This window comes from Dromiciops gliroides, chromosome 2, assembly GCF_019393635.1.
Source record: "Dromiciops gliroides isolate mDroGli1 chromosome 2, mDroGli1.pri, whole genome shotgun sequence".
Classification (NCBI taxonomy): domain Eukaryota; kingdom Metazoa; phylum Chordata; class Mammalia; order Microbiotheria; family Microbiotheriidae; genus Dromiciops; species Dromiciops gliroides.
The window spans coordinates 211,410,921-211,433,254 of NC_057862.1; the positions used below are offsets into that span (position 1 = coordinate 211,410,921).

The following is a 22,334-nucleotide window of genomic DNA, read 5'->3' on the forward strand; positions in this document are numbered from 1 at the left end:
TTAAAAAAACAAACAAAACAAAAACTTGATCTATAGTGCTTCCTCTCTTAGCTTCCAAGGAACAAGGAAGTACCTATTTTTAATCCCAGGGCCACAAAGAATGAGTGGGAGTTTTCTGGTGTCCCTGTGGTAAAAACTCTCTTTGTGACTCTGTGAAAGTACAACCTTTTGAAACCATCAGTTATGTCCTTAGTTTTTAGTTTATCAGGAGCAAAGGGTTGAAAATTTCTCTCTCCATCTGCTTCCCGTTTATTTTTGTTTAGCAGCCAATGAGAAAAACCTCTGGTCTGTGTGCTCCAAGTCAAAACGAAATTAATGAGAAGTAGACAGTAGCCCTAATGAAAATTTCAGTGAAACTCCCACCCTGTCCCCATATCTCCTCCTTGTTCCCCTTTTTCTTCTATCTTCAGGATGCAATGAGCATATGGGCAGCAAGTTTGGGTATATGTGTTGCAAGCAGGGAGATCATAGGGTTCATGATTTATTGGAGCTAAAGGGACCACTGAAGTCAACTAGTCCAATACCCTCGTTTTACAAGGGAAGAAAATGAAGCCTTGATTGCATTCTCTTATTGTAGCATCTGCAGAGCAGAAGAAACTAGAGATAGCACTGGAGGGGGAAGGAGAAGGGAATGAGCATTTACATAGTGCCTGCTATGTACTTGGCACTTTTTAAAAAATATCTCATTTGGTCCTCACAACCCTGGGAAGTAGGTGTTATTTTTTTTTTAAGGGCAATGAGGACTAAGTGACTGGCCTAGGGTCTCAAACAACTAGTAAGTGTCAAGTATCTGAGACTGGATTTGAACTCAGGTCCTCCTGAATCCAGGGCTGGTGCTTTATCCACTGCACCATCTAGCTGCCCCGGTAGGTGTTAGTATATCCATTTTACAGTTAAAGAAAGTGAGGCAAACAGAACTTGACTTGCCCAGGATCACACAGCTAGCAAGACCAGATTTGAACTCAGGTCTTCCTGACGATAGGTCCAGTGTTCTGTCCACTGCACCACCAGGTGCTGGAGAGCAGTATCAAGTGTACAATGCTAATAATAAACTTTGAGATTCTTGACTTTCAGCACAGGTCTCTATCAACATAACTCCACTATCTCCTCTGTTTACCTCAGTTTCCTCAACTGTTAAATAGGGATAATAATGGCATCTACCTCCCAGGGTTGCAAGGAACAAATTCAATTCAGTAAATATTAAGTGCTGACTATGTGTCAGGCACTATGTTAAAAGGCTGGAGATACAAAAAAAGACAAAAAATTGTCCCTGCCCTTGAGGAGCTTACAATCAATCTAATGGGAGTGACAACATATAAACTAATATATACAAACAAGCTATATATGGGATAAATAGGAAATAATGAACAGAGGGAAGGTACTAGAGTTAAGAAGGGTTAGGGAATATTTCCTGTAGAAGTAGGATTTTAGGGGCAGCTAGGTGGCACAGTGGATAGAGCACCGGCCCTGGATTCAGGAGGACCTGAGTTCAAATCCAGCCTCAGACACTTAACACTTACTAGCTGTGTGACCCTGGGCAAGTCACTTAATCCCAATTGCCCCGCAAAAAAAAAAAAGAAGAAAAAAAAAAAGAAGTAGGATTTTATCTGCGACATACAGGGAGCTCAATAGTTGGATTGTAAAGCATTCCAGGGATGGGAGATAGAGAAAATGCCTAAGAGCCAAGAAATAGAGTGTCTTGTTAGTGGAACTACCAGGAGGCCAGTGTGCTCTCCATCTTATTTGTTTTTTGGTTTTTTGTTTGTTTTTTGTGGGGCAATGGGGGTTAAGTGACTTGCCCAGGGTCACACAGCTAGTAAGTGTCAAGTGTCTGAGGCCGGATTTGAACTCGGGCACTCCTGAATCCAGGGCCGGTGCTCTATCCACTACGCCACCTAGCTGCTCCTATGCTCTCCATCTTATAATTACTTCACAAATACAGAATACAGGTTGTCCTAGAAGTCTAAGTATAATTAAAAGTTTTAAACTGCAAGCAGACATTTGGGACACTTTATATATATTTTATATTTTATTATCAGTGTACATCTTGTATCCCCTTGTAGAATGTGAACTCCTTGAGAATGGACACTTTGGTTTTTGTCTCTGTATACTTAGCAGCCAGCACTTAATAAGTTTGTTTAATTGAATTGCCCCAGGAGATAGTATTAATGAGACATACATAAATGCACACACATACATATGTGTATGCATGCATGAATGCATAAAGTCTGTCAGTCAAACAAATATTCCTTAGGTGCTTACCATGTACCAGGCACTGTGCTGAGCCCTGAGGGTACAAAGAGAAGCAAAGGGGGGCAGCTAGGTGGCGCAGTGGATAAAGCACCAGCCCTGGATTCAGGAGGACCTGAGTTTAAATCCAGCTTCAGACACTTGACACATACTAGCTGTGTGGTCACTTAACCCCCATTGCCCTGCAAATAAATTAAATAAATAAATGAATGAATGAAAGAAAGAAAGAAAGAAAGAAAGAAAGAAAGAAAGAAAGAAAGAAAGAATGAAAGAAAGAGAGAACGAAAGAAAGAAAGAAAGAACGAAAGAAAGAAAGAAAGAGAGAAAGAAAGAAAGAAAGAAAGAAAGAAAGAAAGAAAGAAAGAAAGAAAGAAAGAAAGAAAGCATTATATAAATGTAAACTCCCCATCACTAGAATGAGGTATTTAAGCAAGGCCGAACTCAGAGTGGCACATGACGGTTTGCCTTTTCCCCAAGTTGACATATGCTGGCAGCCCACTGCCTCTCTCTACAAATAGCTTCAGAAGCCTCCAAGCAACATATGTGTTCCCAGGCCTGGGAAAGGTTGAAGCCATGGATTGCCCCGATGGAGGATTAAAACATAGGCACAGGGGCAGCTAAGTGGTGCAGTGGATAGAGCACTGGCCCTGGAGTCAGGAGTACCTGAGTTCAAATCTGGCCTCAGACACTTAACACTTACTAGCTGTGTGACCCTGGGCAAGTCACTTAACCCCAATTGCCTCACCAAAAAAAAAAAAAAAACCAGGCACAAAGAGGAAATTGGACTCATCCTGATGGCTCCTCTGTACTTCCTACAGGTATTAAGCAATGAAGATTGGCCCCATAGAGAAGAACTAGGGAGGAAGGGATAAGGTAGAAGATCTGGGCTTGTAAACACTGGAACAATTCAGAAGTGAATAGTTTTCACTTGTCTATGATCAAATGGCCAGCATGTGTCAGAGATGGAATTTGAACCCAGGCCTTCCTGGCTACAGACCTAATACACTTTGTATCATACCATGTTGGAAGAGTGGCACTGGGTGGCGATGGGGATAGGACCAGGCCTGAAATTAGGCCTGTGTTCAGATAGAGCCACAGACACTTGGGTGACCCTGGGCAAGTCACTTCACCCTGTTTGCCTCAGTTTCCTCCTCTGTAGAATGAACTGGAGAAGGAAATGGCAAACCACTGCAGTATCTTTGCCAAGAAAACTTCAAATGGGGTCACGAAGAGTTGAACACGACTGAAAAACTACTAAACAACATCAAACTGTTGGAAGTAGCTCAACACTTGAACTCAGGAGAAATCTAAGGTCAAATTTTCTCTTGTCTCTAAATCATCTTAAGCAAGCTGCTCACTGTAAGGTTGTCCCACAGTATAGCAGTTGATGAGTGGATGGATTAATGGAGGATGTCTAAAGTTAATACCAAAAAAACCAAAAGTTTATCCAGAAGCATATTGATTGGAGGGGAAAGGGAAGAAGGAAGAAAAGGGAAGCTGCTGATGATTCATCTATTTCAGAAGTCTGTGGAGTTCACCATTAGCACCCACATGGACATGGCAAGACTTGAGTTGGTCTGCTTCAGTTTTTGTTGTTATTCAGTTATGTCTTACTCTTCATGAGCGCATGGACCATAGCACGCCAGGCCCTTCTACCCTCCACTATCTCCCAAAGTCTGCCTAGCTGATGCTCATTGCTTCCAACTGCATCCATAATTTATCAAGCACTTGTCCATCAAATTGATGTTTGTTTGGGGAAATAGCCCACTTCAGTGGTAAAAAAAAAAAAAAAATTTTAAAGGCCTAGGTTGACTTTCTGGATAGGCAATACGATCTGTAAAACTTAAAAAATTAGGCTAAAGACAGAGGATGTACCTGGGAGATGTGTCCAAGTGTCATAGAACTCAGAACACTTGGAAATTATTTGGGGAAAAAAATAATGGGGAAACATCTCTGCATACCACTATCTAGCCACATCTATAGCTTACTCTTTTTTTCTTTTTTTTTAGTGAGGCAATTGGGGTTAAGTGACTTGCCCAGGGTCACACAACTAGTAAGTGTTAAGTGTCTGAGGCCGGATTTGAACTCAGGTACTCCTGAGTGGCCAGTGCTCTATCCACTGTGCCACCTAGCTGCCCCTATAGCTCACTCTTTAAATGACTTTAGTCACCATCCCTTTGAAGGGGCTGGCAAGCTAAGTTTTGAAACAAAGCCAGCCAGAATTATCTTCTCTCTACTTTTTATATAGTTGATAGCCTGATGGGTTTTGTTCATAGGGTACGCTGGATATGACCTTGTCCCAGTGACCTCCCCTCTCTCCAGCTCAGTTTCCTCATTCATAAAGTGAGTGAGTAGAACTAGATTCTCTAAAGCCCCTTCTCTCTCTCTCTCTCTCTCTCTCTCTCTCTCTCTCTCTCTCTCTCTCTCTCTCTCTCTCTCTCTCTCAGGATTTCTGATTCTGGGTTATTGATATATTCAAGTTTTAGCAATATTTCTAAAGTTATCACTCCTGAAAGCAATTCCTCCATCCTCACATTCCTCAGACCCCTTTCCTTGGATTTCTCCTTTGCCTTTACTTCATTGTATCAGGTATTTGAACAAGTGATGAATTCACAGGTAGTAACATGGGATGGAATTTAGTTCAGCTACTTAGTAACTGTGACTTTAGGCAAGTCATTTAACCTCCCTTACCTCTAATTCTTTTTTCCCCTTTCTATTTGAATAGTGTATCTTAAAAAAAAAAACTTATTAATGACTTTAGTTTTTACAACACTTTACATCTCATTGTAATTCTTCCCACTCCCTCCCATCCCCTTATAAAAAAGACTTTTAAAAGAGTAAGAAAAAAATTCAGCAAAACTGATCATATTGAAAAAATCTGACATTATATACAATGCCCCATTCCCATGGTCCCCTATCTTTGCAAAGAAGAAGAAGAAGGTGTCTTCTCATATATCAGCTTTGGAACCAAGGTTGGTCATTATAATTTCACAGTATCCGTAGTTTCCATTACTATATTGTTGTTCTTTTTCATTTACATCACTGTAGCAACTATGTATATTGATTTCCTGACTCTGCTTATATCATTTTGCCTCAGTTCGTTTGTGATTCCATGTTTGTCTGAATTCATATTTTTGTTGTTTTTCAGTCGTTTCAGTCACGTCTGATCCTTCGTGACTCCATTGGGTGTTTTCTTGGCAAAGATACTGGAGTGGTTTATCATTTCCTTCTCCACCTCATTTTACAGATGAGGAAACTGAGGCAAAAGGGTTATGTGACTTGTCCAGGCTCACACACAGCCAATAAGTGTCTGAGGCTGGATTCGAACTCAGGTCTTCTTGACTCCAGGCCCAGCACTCCATCCACTGCACTACCTCACTGATGTATTCATATTATTCAGTGATATTCCAAGATAGTTGTACACCACAATTTTCCTAGCCATCTCCCAGTCAACGGACAACTACCACGTATCCAGTTCTTTGCTACCACAAAAAACCTTTCTTTTTGTCATTGACCTATTTGGGGTATATGTCTAATGTCCTGTATCTGAAGACTCTGACCAGTCTGAGTCACTTTCTGTCATCATAAACCTCTGCTGCCACCATTTGTCAATAGGCAATCACAACTTGATGAAACTAATGTGAAAACTAGGGTTATTAAAAGAAAAATGACCATTATCTGGGTCAAAGTGTATGGACAATTAAATCATTTTTGCCTCCATGTCTTCTTTTTTTTTTTTAAGTGAGGCAGTTAGGGTTAAGTGACTTGCCCAGGATCACACAGCTAGTAAGTGTTAAGTGTCTGAGGCCGGATTTGAACTCAGGTACTCCTGACTCCAGGGCTGGTGCTCTATCCACTGCGCCACCTAGCTGCCCCCCTCCATGTCTTCTTCATCCAAAAAAAAAGTTTTGACCCAATGCTTAGCACAATGCCTGGGAGATAGTAGGTACTTAATAAATATTGATTGATTGATTGCCTGGATGATTTTCAAAGTTACTTTCCAGCTCTAAAACCTACAACTCTGTGAACAGACCCTTCTTCCCTCCCAAAATTACCTGTATGCTCCTTGAAAGCAGGTTTTTAGCATATATATCTTTGTGTACCTTGTACATCGTAGGTGCTTTTAGCCAAATTTCGTTTGGGAATTGAACCAGCAAGGAGAAAATTGGAGAGTTTGGGGATTTTATTTTTTACATATTTTATTTTTCTAGGATTTTATTTTGTTACCTCTATCACTGCCCTATCCCTCAACCAGTTCATGTTCCTTGATTTAAAAAAAAAAAAATCACTTGTGCAATTAGAGCTTTTTCATTATCCAAAATTCAGTGAGGGGTTAGAGAATGAAATGCCTGCAAACAGCCACATCTACCCTTTGATCTTGGCTGCAGTCTGAATGGGTAATGGAACCAGAACAACCGCTAGGAGACAATTTAGCCTTTCTGATTGGTTAATTTACATTATTAAATTTCATACGCTGATCCAATCAGCATTTTGCTCTCTTCCCCCACCCCACCCCACCCTGGATAATTCTTTTTAGTGGAAATGTACTTGTTCCTTTGGCTGCTTTCAGATCTACCAGGTAAACTGTACACTGTTTCACATCTCAAGGTCCAGATGGAACAAAATGTTCCTATCACTTGAAGCACTGATGTACAAGTAGAAAGCTTAATTAGAGCCCAGGAGAATTTTATTTAAAAAAAAAAAACACTATTAGACAGCTTTAAAGAGAAGAATTTTCCTTTTGAATCCAAAGCAAAGGTAAATACAATAGATTTAGAGCAAAATGGAATTTAACAGCCATCTAGTCTACTCCCTCATTTTACAGTTAAGGAAACTGAGGCCAAGGGAGATTAACTGATTTGTCTGAGATCATACAGATACTAAGTAGCAGGTGGAGGCTTTAAGCTCAGGTCCTAGTGACCCCAAAATTAAATATCCTGTGTCTTATATACTGACTTTACCAATTCAGTCCTATTTTTTTAGAGAATTCTAAGCAAACCATGGGAGAAAAATTAGGAAGCCTGATAATGGTAGAAGGGGCTCTAGACTGACACTGAGTTTGAATCTTGGCCCTTGTATCTGCTTACAAAGTGACCTTGGGTACATCATTGCACTTGCTCAGGCTTCTGGTTCCTTGTTTTGCATAATACTCATGCCACTTTGTAGGACTAAGTATCATCTAAATGTGAGATGATATTGCTAATCCAAGAGCACGGCTGAGACACGCTGAGGCTATGACAGTAGAGTGCCAGCTCATGCAGAGGAGAAGGAAAATAGCATTAACCACCTGGATGTTTTACCCGTGTAATGCCAAAACAGCCACATGTTGGCAAGCATCTAGCTGGCATGCTGAAGGCTTCACTCTTCATCTGGATGTTTTCTGTTAAGTATGTGCCAATTAGTTAGCACATATGGAAGGCCCACTCGGCAGAGCCCTGTACTGGCACTGTGGGGGAGATTCGGTTCAACAATTTAAAAAACACATAAGATGTGCCTGCTGTTTTGTAAGGCATCTGTTGGGTTCTGGAGATACAAAGACAAAAACAAAATCATTCCTACCTTCAGAGAGCTTACATGGGACAGGGGGGTGGGGTGAGCTCAGAGGAGAAAGGAAAGATATGATATGTACATAAATAAGCATAATATCAATAACTCAGCATGCACATATGTTGTTGTTCAGTCTTTTCAATCACGTCCGACTCTTTGTGACCCCATTTGAGGTTTTCTTGGCAAAGATATATTGGAGTGGTTTTCCATTTCCTTCTCCAGCTCATTTTAAAGATGAGGAAACTGAGGCAAACAGGGGTAAGTGACTTGCCTGAGGTCACACAGCTAGTAAGTGTCTGAGGCTAGATTTGAACTCAGGAAAATGAGTCTTCCTGACTCCAGGCCTAGTAATCTATCCACTGTGCTACCTAGTTGCAATTATTGAGCTCCCATTAGGTACCAGGAACTGTGCTCAGCACTGAGAATACAAAGACAGGCATGAACTAATCCTTCCCCTCAGGGAGCTTATAGTCTGTCAGGGGAAACAACAGTACAAGTATAAGTATGCCCAAAGTAAATACAAATTGAATTGAGGAGGGAGAAAGTACTAACAACTGGAGGAATCTAGGATAGCTTCATGGAGGAGCTGAGCTGCACCTTGGAGGAAGGCAAGGATTCTGAAAGGTGAAGATGAGATGGAAGGGAATTCGAGGCATGGAGGGCAACCTCAGTAAATGAACCCATGGAATGTTAAATGTAGGGCTTCAGTCAATCAATAAGCACTTGAGACGTCCCTACAATGAACCAGGCCATGGGCTAGAAGCTACACCTGCTAGGAGTCCACTTTGGCAGAATCCACTCGTTAGAGCTACAGTCTGGGAAGCTGAGTGGTATAAAATAAAGCTGGAAAGGTAGGTAGGTAGGAACCAGATGCCAGGCTGATTGCATCCCATTCTGAAGGCAGAGTTAAGGCAGTGAAGGTTTTTCAGCAGGGAGGTGACATAGTCATTCCCATGCCTTAGAAGGATTATTTTGGAAGCTCTGTGGGGAATGGATTAGAGAGAGGAGAAACTCAAAGATGAGAAATCAAGAAAGGGACTGTTACAGAAAGATAATGAGGCAAAGGGTGAATGTGTTTGAAAAGCCATCAGCATTAATATTGACAATTAGAAGGACATGGTTTGGGATAGAGAAGATTATGGGATAACTACTGAATTTCCTGCTACTAGAGAGAGAGAGAGTTAGGAAAGATTCATCTTCCTGAGTTCAAATCTGGCCTTAGACCCTTACTGACCATGTGATCCTGGGCAAGTCACTTGACCCTATTTGCCTCAGTTTCTTCATCTGTCCAATGAGCTGGAGAAGAACATGGCAAACCCCTCCAGCATCTTTGTCAAGAAAACTCCAAATGGGGCTCAGGAAGAGTCAGACATGGCTGAAATGACAGAACAATGAGGGGGGGGGACAGAGGGAGAGAGAGATGAAGTGAATAGTGATGCAATCTCTACCTTTTGAGGTGTTGACAGCCTAGTTCAGAAAACAGTATATAAACATGAGTGTGACTTACAGCATAAAACATTGGAAAATTGCTATCAGTGTGACTCTTGGCCAGTCATTTCACCTCTATGGGACTCCATTTACCCTATCATAAAGATTAACAGGACAGCACTACATTATTTTTAAAGTCTCTTAACAGCTGTCAGTGTTATAACTCTAAAGTCCCTTTCAGCTTTAGCTTTCAATTAAATTACTATTTATCAAGCTTGTTGTCTATGACTAAGGCATTGGTACTGTTCTGATTCTAAATGTCTTGTAGAGCAGGGCTTCTTAAACTTTTTCCACTCACAACCCCTTTTCACCCAAGAAATTTTTACATGACCCTGGGTATATAGGTATACAAAATAGGTATACAATTCAAACATTTACTGCCAAATTTTTCACAACCCCCACATACAGTTTCATGGCCCCATGTAGGGTCACGACCCACAGTTTAAGAAGCTTTGTTCTAGAGTACCATTAACTATTCTTTCTTGTTTTTTGGTTTTTGGGGGGGTTTCTGCGGGGCAATGGGGGTTAAGTGACTTGCCCAGGGTCACACAGCTAGTAAGTGTCAAGTGTCTGAGGCCAGATTTGAACTCAGGTCCTCCTGCATCCAGGGCTAGTGCTTTATCCACTGCACCACCTAGCCACCCCAACTATTCTTTCTTGACCTCACTTTACTTATCTGTAAAATGGAGTTGGACCAGGTAAATTCTTAAAATCCATTTCAGGTCTACCAGAGTCCTTTCTCCGCAGGCTACTTTTTCTAGCAATAACTCTTTTTTTTTCTTTCTTTCTTTTTTTTCAGTGAGGCAATTGGGGTTAAGTGACTTGCCCAGGGTCACACAGCTAGTAAGTATTAAGTGTCTGAGGCCGGATTTGAACTCAGGTACTCCTGACTCCAGGGCCGGTGCTCTATCCACTGCGCCACCTAGCTGCCCCTATTTTTTTGTTTGGGTTTTTTTTTTTTTTTTGGCAGGGCAATGAGGGTTAAGTGACTTGCCCAGGGTCACACAGCTAGTAAGTGTCAAGTGTCTGAGGCCAGATTTGAACTCAGGTACTCCTGAGTCCAGGGCTAGCAATAACTCTTACAGTACTCTTCCCCCCATTACAACATTCACCAGTCCAGGAGAGGCAAGCTGGGTGAATGGGGATGGTCAGCATGCAAACCAAACAATATTGTAATTTTCCCTTAATGGCAAAAGACAAAGGTTGGCGAGGAACATCATGACAGTAGTTTGGTCATATGAAGATATGTTTCATCTTATGAAAATCCAGTGTACCAAAACCAATCTGAATTTAAGTAGCAAAATGGTAGGTGGTCATGTATAATTTCTTTTGCATAACTATAAGGTTCTTCACCTTAGAAAAGATTTTGCCAACATCAGAATTCCTTTTAGAAAAGATTTTATTTTGAGCATTTAAAGTTGATTTCAATTAATTACAGAATGCTCTACAGTGTATTCCAGCATTTCAGACAATAGCAGGTCCCATAAGGTTTTAAGTTTAGAAAGCACTTTCCTCATAACAACCATGAAAAATAATTTCTGTATTATTATTCCCATTTTACAAATTAAGAAATTGAGTCTTGCAGAAATGAAGTAATTTGTCTACAGTCACACAGATGGTGTTTAAGCTAAGATTCAGAGGAAGGTTTTCTTTGTCTAAATCCAGCTCTCTCTCTCTCTCTCTCTCTCTCTCTCTCTCTCTCTCTCTCTCTCTCTCTCTCTCTCTTCCTCCCTCCCTCTCTCTCTCCCTCTCTCTCTCTCTCTCTCTTCCTCCCTCCCTCTCTCTCTCTCTCTCTCTCTCTCTCTCTCTTCCTCCCTCCCTCTCTCTCTCCCTCTCTCTCTCTCTCTCTCTTCCTCCCTCCCTCTCTCTCTCTCTCTCTCTCTCTCTCTCTCTCTCTCTCTCTCTCTCTCTCTCTCTCTTCCTCCCCCCCTCTCTCTCTCTCTCGCTCTCTCTTCCTCCCTCCCTCTCTCTCTCCCTCTCTCTCTCCCTCCATCTCTCTCTCTCCCTCTCACTGTCGCTCTCTCACGCCCTCTCTCCCTCTCTCGCTCCCTCTCTCTCTCTCTCCCTCCCTCCCTCTCTCTCTCTCTCTCTCTCTCTCTCTCTCTCTTCCTCCCTCCCTCTCTCTCTCCCTCTCTCTCTCTCTCTCTCTCCCTCCCCCCCTCTCTCTCTCTCTCTCTTCCTCCCCCCCCTCTCTCTCTCTCGCTCTCTCTTCCTCCCCCCCCTCTCTTTCCCTCTCCCTCCCTCTCTCTCTCTCTCTCTCTCTCTCTCTCTCTCTCTCTCTCTCTCTCTCTCTCTCTCTCTTCCTCCCTCCCTCTCTCTCTCCCTCTCTCTCTCTCTCTCTCTCTCTCTCTCTCTCTCTCTCTCTCTCTCTCTCTCTCTTCCTCCCTCCCTCTCTCTCTCCCTCTCTCTCCCTCTCTCTCTCTCTCTCTCTCTTCCTCCCTCCCTCTCTCTCTCCCTCTCTCTCTCTCTCTCTCTCTCTCCCTCCCCCCCCTCTCTCTCTCTCTCTCTTCCTCCCCCCCCCTCTCTCTCTCTCGCTCTCTCTTCCTCCCCCCCCTCTCTTTCCCTCTCCCTCCCTCTCTCTCTCTCTCTCTCTCTCTCTCTCTCTCTCTCTCTCTCTTCCTCCCTCCCTCTCTCTCTCTCTCTCTCTCTCTCTCTCTCTCTCCCTCCCTCCCTCTCTCTCTCCCTCTCTCTCCCTCTCTCTCTCTCTCTCTCTCTCTTCCTCCCTCCCTCTCTCTCTCCCTCTCTCTCTCTCTCTCTCTCCCTCCCTCCCTCTCTCTCTCTCTCTCTTCCTCCCTCCCTCTCTCTCTCTCTCTCTCTCTCTCTCTCTCTCTCTCTTCCTCCCCCCCCCTCTCTCTCTCTCGCTCTCTCTTCCTCCCCCCCCCTCTCTCTCTCCCTCTCTCTCTCTCTCCACTCAGCTTCAAAGCACTTAGGATTCTTGTGCACATAGAATATACTTAATATGTATAGTTGTTGGATTGTATTGGACAAGTGACTTAGACCTGAGGGTCTGCAAACTATGATACAAGGGACACATCTGATTTGTCACCCATTTCTGTAGGGCCTATGAGCTCATCAGGTCATGGTTTGCCTGCCCCTGGCTTGGACAAATGACAGTATCTTGGACAAAGGTCTTTTTACAGGTGAGGCAACTGAAGTGACCAAGACCTATAATTAAGTAGAAAACCCAAGGGTAAATCCAGGCTACACAATTGTGAAGAATAGTTTGTCATTTTGCTGTACTTGATAAGCTCTGGGATGGAACGAATAAGTAGCTTGTTAAGGACTGTGTGGTACTTTAGCAACTGATGAGAAATAGCCCCAGGGACACAGCCTGCCTGCTTTATTGACATGTCCAAGACCCATAACATGAAAGATAGTGGATTGAGAACCAGAAAGGCAGATTACTGCTAACAACCTAATAAAGAAAGTTCATTTCTCTAATGAGGGGTTAGAGAGAGAAGCATGCATACTTCTCTTCCAATCACTGAATCTCAGAGTCGAAAAGGACCTTAAGAATGTTCTAAGCCAACCCCTAATTTAGCAAAAATCCATTCCCAATTTAACATCCCTGATGATAATCATCCAGTCAATTCTAGCAGAATTCCAATGATTGAGAAACCACTACCGCCTCAGAAAACTCATTCTTTTTTAAAGTAACTCATTAACCCAGAAGCTCATCATTATATAAAGCCTCAACTATCCCCCTCCCAATTTTCACCCATTGCTCCTAGTTCTCTCTGGGGGCAAACAAAACATGTCTAATCCCTTTTTATTTTTGTTTCCTTGCTTCCTACTTTCCCTCCCTCCTACCTTCCCTCCTTCCTACCTTCGCTCTTCCTTCCTACCTCCCTCTCTCTTTCTTTTGTTCCTAACTTCACTTCCTTCCTTCACACCTTTCCTTTTTCCTTTGTCTTCCTTCCTTCCTGTCTTACCTCTTCTCTGCTTCCCACCTTCCCTTCCTTCCTACCTCTCTTCCCACTTTCTTTCCTTCCTACCTTCTTTACCTCCTTCCTCTCCTTCCTATGCTCCTTCCTTCTCTCATTCCTTCCTTCTGTCTTTCTGTCCTTCCTTCTCTCCTTTCTTCCCCTTCCTTTCCCTTTCCTCCTTCCTCCCTTCTGCCCTTCCCATCTTTTTTCTTGCCTCTTTCCTTCCTTCCTTTCTGCTTTTCTTCCTTCCTTTTTCTCCTAAGTAAGGGACCTCAGAGGCCATACCTGCACAATCACTCCCTCTACAGCATATTCCAAAAAAGGTCATTCAGCCTTTTCTTGAAGATCTTTAGCAGTGGGTGGGGGGAACCCTCTACCTCCCAAAATAGCCCACTTCACTTTTATATAACTCTACTAGTTAGGGAGGGGAGAAAGAAAGTCAGCCATGGTGCTGTTGTGATAATTACCTAAACCAAGGGACATGAGAATATTGTGTAAAGTGCTATACACACATAAAAATCAAGAGGACCTAGTTCAAATCCTGACACTGCCACTCACTTTGGGGGGGGGGGCGGGGAGCTTTGGACCACAATTCCTTCATCTACAGAATTCAGGAACTGGACCAGACATCCTCTTAGGTCCCTGCCAGTTCTAATTATTTCCTTAAAGTGATAAGAAAAGGGGGCAGCTAGGTGGCTCAGTGGATAAAGCACCAGCCCTGGATTCAGGAGGACCTGAGTTCAAATCTGGCCTCAGACACTTGACACTTACTAGCTGTGTGACCCTGGGCAAGTCACTTAACCCCCATTGCCCCGCAAAAAAAAAAGAAAAAAAAAAGATAAGAAAAATCATTTCCAGAGTTAAAATACAGAGTTGTTTTGAGGAGGCAAAGTAGAGGGGGGTGGATGGTGCCTTGGCTTTGGTTTGGTTTGTTTATAAAAGGCAAGAGCATGAAAAGTCACACCTTCCATAGAAATTGGTTTCCTAAAAATTCAAGTTGGGAAAAATTGCCAGGGAAACAGTGTGTAAAAGACTTGGCTTGTCTGGCTTGGGCTCAGAAGCAGCAGCATTTCAGATGTGCCATCAACATAATTCTCAAGGGGTGTTTGAGAGCAGAGACTCAGAATTCAGAGAAGCCCAGAATGGAAAACAGGAGGCTTGGATGTGTTATACATATAGCCTGTCACGAACATTCTGTCATTTAATCCTCACAGTAATCCCGCAGCACTAGGCAAAGGCAGGATTAGAAATTATAAAACTGAGGCAGGACTTTTGAGAACATAAGAGTGTCTTCGATTCCTTAGGTGGACCTTGGCCGATGGCCCCCTAAGTATACAAGGTTTATTGAATAACAGTGGAGTTGAGGAGTAATCAGAAAAGGACTAATTTGTTTGTTTCTCAAATGGAAGGGAAACCTACTACTCTGACGTATATTCTGATCAAAGAATCATGTTGTGTCAATGTTAGAAGAGACCTTGGGAAAATAAACACAACGATTTATCTAAAAGGAACCTTAAGGGGGCAGCTAGGTGGTGCAGTGGGTAAAGCATCGGCCCTTCATTCAGGAGGACCTGAGTTCAAATCCAGCCTCAGACACTTGATACTTACTAGCTGTGTGACCCTGGGCAAGTCACTTAATCCTCATTGCCCTGAAAAAAATTAATAAATAGATAGATAGATAAATGAATAAATACATACATACATACATAAATGGGACTTTAAAATGATAGAACCATAGAATGGTTGAGGTTAGAGACAGTTTTCGTTTTTGTCTGTGTATCCCCACCCAGTGCCAATCACAAAGCCTTGTATTCAGTAAGTACTTAACAAATGTTTGTTGAATTGAATTATTACATTAAAAACTTTTTCAGAGTGAGAGAAGACATGGGTAAACTCTGTACCCTCCCATGCTGAAAAGATCCTTAGGATATAAATCACAGTTGATGGAACATGGAATTATGACTTGTGGGAGATAGCACTGAGACCAACCCCTGTATTTACAAAAGAGGAAACCAAGACCCAGAGAGAAAAAGTGTTTGGTGACAGGTCAGGGATTAGGATATTGGTCCCAACTCTTAGCTCAATATTTTTTCCACTAATCCCACACTGCATTGTTTGGGGATTTGCAAGTCCTGAATTGAAGTGATGGAAAAAGGAGATGTGTGCAATATTATAAAAGCATGAGATAATATACAGCTTATAATTCAAATCAGCCAGCATTTATTAGGCATCCGTTTTGTGCAAGGCATTAGGGTAGGTTGGATCTAGGAATATAAAAACAAATACACATAGATGTACAAATACAAGATATATCTAGAGCAATTTTATAACAGGTGTGGATTACTAGGAAAGGGCTTATATAACTTGAAGGAATTCTGAAAATCAGAGGGACAGCCTCTGCAACAGCACCAAAGGGGGAAGATATAGAATAAACAGCAATTAGGCCAGTATGACTGGAGTATGGAATCCATATGGTGGAAATGTTATGAAATAAGTCTGGAAAGATGGAATGGAGCCAGATAGAGAAGAGTCTTAAATTCCAAACAGAAGATTCTATCTATTTTATCCTTAAACTAGCTGGGAAATATTGAAGCTACTTAAGCAAAGGAGTGGCAAGGTCAGAGCTGAGTTCAAATCCAGCCTCAGACACTAGGTGTGTAACCCTGGACAAGTCACTTAACCTTGCTTGCCTCAGTTTCCTCATATATGAACTAGAGAAGGAAATGGTTAAACCATTCCAGTTTTCTTTGCCAAGAAAACCCCAAATGGGGTCATGAAGAGTCAGACATGAAACTGAAACAATATAATGAGATACTAATATATTGATTATTGTAATTGTTGTTTTGTTTTTTTTTTAAGTGAGGCAATTGGGGTTAAGTGACTTGCCCAGGGTCACACAGCTAGTAAGTGTTAGTGTCTGAAGCCAGATTTGAACTCAGGTACTCCTGACTCCAGGGCTGGTGTCTAATCACTGCGCCACCTAGCTGTCCCTATAATTGTTTTTAATAAAATAACTTGTTACTATTTCATTATAAATATAGATTAAGACCTTAAGCAAAGGGAATGAGGCTGTAACAAGAAAGTTTATCAGCAGAAACTTAGAGAAAGTATGGTATGGGTTAGCAGGGCCTTCACTATGTTCCTAAGTCCTGCCCTTTTCAGTATAGGACAAAATGTAATAATAGAGCAATTGACTGGAAGTCATGAGATGTGAACTGTGAATCTTGGGCAAATGACTTCACCTCTCTAAGCCTCAGTTTCCTCATCTGTAAAACGGGAGGAAAGGGTGGCATTAGATTAGATGATCTCCAAGGCCCCTCCCGGCTCTCCGATTCTAGGAGGCTCTGTTGTCTTTCTACTTTTAATGATCACAAAATGATTCCCATGTGCAGTAATTCAACCATTCCCCTAATGGAGTGTTTAATTAGTTAACGGTCCAAATTAATTTGGTTAAAATTTTTAAATGGCAACTACATCTGCTGTTAATTCTTCCCCCTCCAATATGATTAGCCATCTGCTTCATGACAGCTCATCTAAAAACATTTTTCACATAATTAAATTGTCATTTTCCACTTCAAAGAAGAGCCCTCTCTCTGCTGAGGAGAAGGAACAGCTACATACGGTGTAGGAACCTGTATCACCATTGTTTATTTTCAGGTATCAATCAGTTAATTAACACTGGTCTTTATCCAGTGCCTTCCCTGTGACCTGGCCTAGATTAATTAGGTGCTGTGGAAGATCAAAGAAGAACAACATGGGGCAGCTAGGCGGCGCAGTGGATAGAGCACCAGCCCTGGATTCAGGAGGACCCGAGTTCAAATCCGGCCTCAGACACTTAACAATTACTAGCTGTGTGACCCCGGGCAAGTCACTTAACCCCAGTTGCCTCACCAAAAAAAATAAATAAATAAAGGAAGAACAACATGGTCTTTGTCCACAAAGAGATTATAGTCTAGCAGGACAGAAAAGATATGCTTACACATGTGAAGGATTTAGTAGATAAGTGTAGAGCATGATGGAACACTAGCAGGGAAAGGGACCCTTTAAGACCACCTGCTCCATCCAGTCTTTTATAGAGGCGGTAACTGACACCCTGTTGGTGCAATTTTTATGGATTCATAGGATTTTTCCCTAAAATAAAAAGGAGACTAGACCCTTGTTCCCTGTGCATTTTAATGCCAACATTTAATGTCATCTGCCTTTCTAAATGAATGATTTTGTAGTAAATCAATGTTCAAGATAAGAAAGGGAAAAAAGAAAAGCCATGTACAGAATTTACGTTAAGGTTTTCAAAGCGCTTTTTACATATGTTAATTCATTTTATTCTCACAACTCCCATGTGAGGTAGGTGCTGTTATTATTCCTATTTTACATATGAGGAAACTGTTCCACAAAGAGACTAAATGACTTGCTCAGGATCCCACAACCAGTCAGTGCCTAAGGTAGAATTCGAACTCAGATCTTCATGACTTCCAGTCCCACACTTTATATACTATGCCCCCTGCAGCTAGGTGGCAAAGTAGATACAGCACTATACCTGAAGTTAAATAAACCTGAGTTTTAAAATTCTATTAGTTCTTTGTTGTATGGTTGTTTTCAGTCATATCCAACTTTTCTTGACTCCATTTAGGGTTTTCTTGGCAAAGATCCTAGAGTAGTTGGCCATTTCCTTCTCCAGCTCATTTTACAGATGAGGAAACTGAGGCAAACAGGATTAAGTGACTTGCCCAGGGTCACACAGCTAGTAAGGTCAGATTTGGACTCAGGAAAATGAGTCTTCCTAACTCCAGACCCAGAACTCTATCCACTGTTCCAGCTAGCTGCCCCTTAGGATTGCTCCCTAGCTTTCTCCTTCTATATAGTAAGAGAGCTATCTCTGACATCTGTCAGTGATATTTCCACCTATTTCCCAACCTTTCCAGGGGCTTTCTGGGGCAGTGATTGCTGAGGAAATAGATAGCATTTATAAACCTTCACATTTTGAAATCTTTGAGCATTGTAACTGGCTGAGGGGGCAGTAGAGTGAGAAAAGAAAAGGAGAGTCTGACTCATCTGTCTCTGATAGTGGGCCTTTTCTCATGAAAATAGGAGCCTGTTCTGCATTGACATGACTAGACTTTAAGAATTTTTCCTAGAACCCAGGATTTTATTCCTTATACAAGTCATTAGCTTAGAGCAAACCTCATGACAAAACAAAAAATAAAGGAACTATTTTTTTCATGTCCTGAATTTCTGGTTTAACTCCTACCTCTCCAAAACAGGCTAATAGTCACTCAGAGATTTTTTTATTCAATAATTCCAGAGAGATGGAAAGACAGATTAGATAGACTGGATGGATGGATGGATGGATGGATGGATGGATGGATGGATGGATGGATGGATGGATGGATGGATGGATGGATGGGTAGATAGGTAGGTAGATAGGTGAGAGTCAGAGAGAAAAAAGAAAGCATTTATTAAATTCTTCCTGGGTTCCAGGAACTATAGTCTTGCACCTATGAGGTAGGCAAGGAAGCAATTACCAGGGGGCTATGCCCTAGCACAGGCTCAGTGTAGGAAAATGATTTGTCCAAGGTTATACAGTTAAGTGTGGCAAAGGCAAGTCTAGAATTTGGGTCTCTTGGCTTCCTGACCAGTAAGTAGTCTCACTACTATGCCATACTGATCCTTGCTCTCTGTCTCTCCCATCTATCATCTTCCTTATATTTCTGGCTCTAGACAGATGTGTAAAAGATTCAGAGAAACAAGTTTAGATTTAGTATAAAGAAAAAGTTACAGTTAGAGCTGTCACAAAGGAGAGCTGGCTACCTTAGGAAGTATTGGTTCTCCCTCTCTGTGGACTTTCAAGAGGAGGATATATGTTAGGAGCTCCTGGAACTCGTGTTTGGATTGAACTTGGTGATGTCTATGGTCCCTTCCAAGGCTGAGATTCTGTTTCATTTGGTAACAGCCTAGGAAGGATCTCATTCACAAGCCCCTTGGATTGTTGTAATAAACTTCTTTCCCCCTGCTTTTGGAATATATTAAGGTGTCTTGCCCAGTGTTACACAGCTAGTAAGTATCTGAGGCTAGATTTGAACTCAGGTCCTCCTGACTCCAGGACCAGTGCTTTATCCACTGTGGTACTCTATCCACTGTGGTACTCTATCCACTGTGCCACCTGGTTGCCCTTCTAATAGGGCAACCTCTGCTCTTGAATCCATTCTTCATATGCTGTTACACTCATCTTCCTTAATCATAGTCCATGTCACTCCTCCACTCAAAAGCTTTATGTAGTTCCCTGTTGCCAACCAAAGCCTATGAGGCAGGTACAGGGGATAGAGCACTGGGCCTAGAATCAGAAAGATCCGAGTTCAAATCCAGCCTTAGACACTTACTAGCTGCATGACCCTGGTCAAGCCACTTAACCTCTACTTCAGTTTCCTCAACTATAAAATGGGCATAATAACAGCATGTACCTTGCAGGTAATATTTGTAAAATCACTTAGCACAATGCCTGGCACATAATAGGCACTATAATTTAAATGTTTATTCTCTTCCCTTCTCCTTAACAAGTAAATTTCAAACTTCCCTGCCTGGCTGCCCACAAACAAGCAACTTCCTTTCTTTCAGCTTTATTTAATAACGACACCCTCCACATACTCTGCAAATAAGCCAAACTGGACTATATTTCAACTCTCACATGCACCCTATACTTTCCCTTTTCCATCTCTTTGGCCTATGTTCCCTGTATCTGTAATGCATCCTACTCCACCACCAACCCCAGACTCCAATTTTTTAATTCATCTTGGAAAACCCAACTCAAAAATCACCTATTATAACAAGTCTCATGTGCTCCAAATAGAAGTGAATGACTATTTCTTACATCTCTCATATAGATTTATCATGTAATAGTTTATATTCTCATTATCTGTGAATGCTTCATATTCCTCTACTAGACTATAGTCTCTGTGAGGACAGGGATCATACCTTATCTATAATATCACCACCATGTATGTATTAATAAGTGCCTTCTGTGTGTAGATTACTGTGATAAGCATTGGAAAAAATACAAAGTTAACATAATATATGGTGCCTGCCTTCATGAAGCTTACAATCAAATATATTATTAGTGTCATATCTCTGCCAATACAAAGCACAGTGTACATCCCATAGTAGGTGTTTAATGAGTGCTTAGTGAATATTTAAAAATTTTAATTGCTCATTGTAAAGCATTACAAAGAACAGGTTAGAGACTAGATGTAAACAAGATCAGTCATTGATTAGAATAGAGAGAGGTGTAGAAAAGTAAAAAAAAATAGTAAAGGGAGAGATTAATGTGACTTAGAGTCATCAAAGAAGGCTTTAAAGAAGTGAGACTTGAAGTTAACATTCAAGAATAGGTAGGAAGAGCTGGGTGGCACAGTGGCTAGAGCACAGATATTGGAGTCAGGAGGACCTGAGTTCAAATCCAGCCTTAGATATTTTACCAGTGATATGACCTTGGGCAAGTCACTAAACCCCAGTTGCCTCTTTTTAAAAAAATAGAAGAGATAGGATTTAGTTCACAGAACTGAGGAAGTCAAGGTTGGGGAAACTGAGAAGCTGCATGAGCAAAGGAGTAAATGTAGGTGAGCACGGTGAGTGGCAAAGGCTGGTCTTGTAGGAACAGAGGAATCCTCTTTGGCTGGAGTGGGTGATAAAGTTGGCAAAGTAGAATGAGGCCAGATTTTAGGGCGTTTGAGAAACCAAGCATGGTAATCTATGTAGGCAGAACCTCATTTTAAAACCGCCCTCAGAATAGCTGATATAACTTGATATGGGAATCACACAGTTGTTACTCTTTGTTTTTAAGAAACTCAGGGCTACATTATTCATCATGATGAATTAGCCTAAATATAAGGAACACTGACTTGGAAGCCAAGGGACCTGAGCCCAAGTATCAGCCTTGCCCACTAGTTGGCTGTGGGTAACCTTGTATGAAGGACCCCCCTCTCAGGTTATCAATTTCTTTATGTATCACAGTAGAAGGTTGGACTAGATAATTTCAAAGAACTTCGTCAACTTGATGATTCTATGTCAGACTTTCTATTTCTCTCCATGGAGGCTTTATTTAGGGGGATAGAGAAAGGGAATAAATGCTTCCATAGAAAGACCACTGAATTTTGGAGAGCAAGAAGCTGGGTTCAGATCCTACTACTTACCATAAATGGGTCACTTAGCTTTTCTAGGCTTCAGTTTTCCTTGTCTATAAAATGAAATAGGGAAGAAGAGGTTGGATAAGGGAAAAGTCACCTGGGACTCCAATGTTTCTTTTTTAATATTTTGATAACTGGATTTCAACATAATTGGTTTCCTTTGTAATCCTATAGATTTTAGTTCATGCATTTTAAAACATTATTCTGAGAAGAGAGCCATGCTCAGATGCCAAAGGAGCCATAACCCAAATAAGGTTTAAAAATCCCAACAGATCTGATGATATTTAAAGTCCTTTCCAAATCGGGAGGCAGAACACAGGAAATATTTAGATCATAACTATTTTTTAAGGGAAAAGGCCACATTACTATGTTTTGGGGTGGGTTTGTTTGTTGTTTTTTAGTAGCCAAAAGTTTAGCACAAACACACATTGATTCTCAGTCATTAACAAAGTCATCTCTGCTCTATTACATCAATATATGCAGTTTGAAGCCAGGCACTGGCCTGAATTCATGGCCTAGGAGGCAGAGGCAAGGTAAAATGAAAGAAAGGCAACAGGGGGTTGTGGAAGGAGCAGTGTGACTCTGATGACCTTGGGGGAGTACCTGGCCCTCTCTGGACCTCAGGCTCCTCATCTATAACACAATGAGGTTAGACAGTGATCTACAAGGTTTCTTCTACCCCTAAACCCTCGAATTCTCAGTGCCTCTCTTGCTCCTCATTTCTTTCTCTGCAGAGGCACCCATGGACCGAGCAAAGTGGATTTTCACCTGGCCCCTGATATTCCTCCTGTTCATCACAATCCCAAACTGCAGCAAGCCACGCTGGGAGAAGTTTTTTATGGTCACCTTCGTTTTCTCCACCCTTTGGATTGCTGTGTTTTCCTATTTAATGGTGTGGCTGGTAAGTCATCAGTTGTTCAGTCATTTCAATTATGTGCAGTCTCTT

The 22,334-nt window shown here is 41.7% G+C and overlaps 1 protein-coding gene across 2 annotated transcripts in view; it reads left to right on the forward strand.

Annotated features, from left to right (window-relative positions):
* Positions 1 to 22,334, forward strand: part of SLC24A4 (solute carrier family 24 member 4) — a 293,607-nt gene that overhangs the window by 246,190 nt on the left and 25,083 nt on the right. For both annotated transcript variants that reach the window (XM_043984988.1, XM_043984989.1), the window contains exon 13: positions 22,123 to 22,289. In XM_043984988.1, the coding sequence (XP_043840923.1) occupies positions 22,123 to 22,289 (167 nt within the window). The remainder of the gene's footprint in view (positions 1 to 22,122; positions 22,290 to 22,334) is intronic.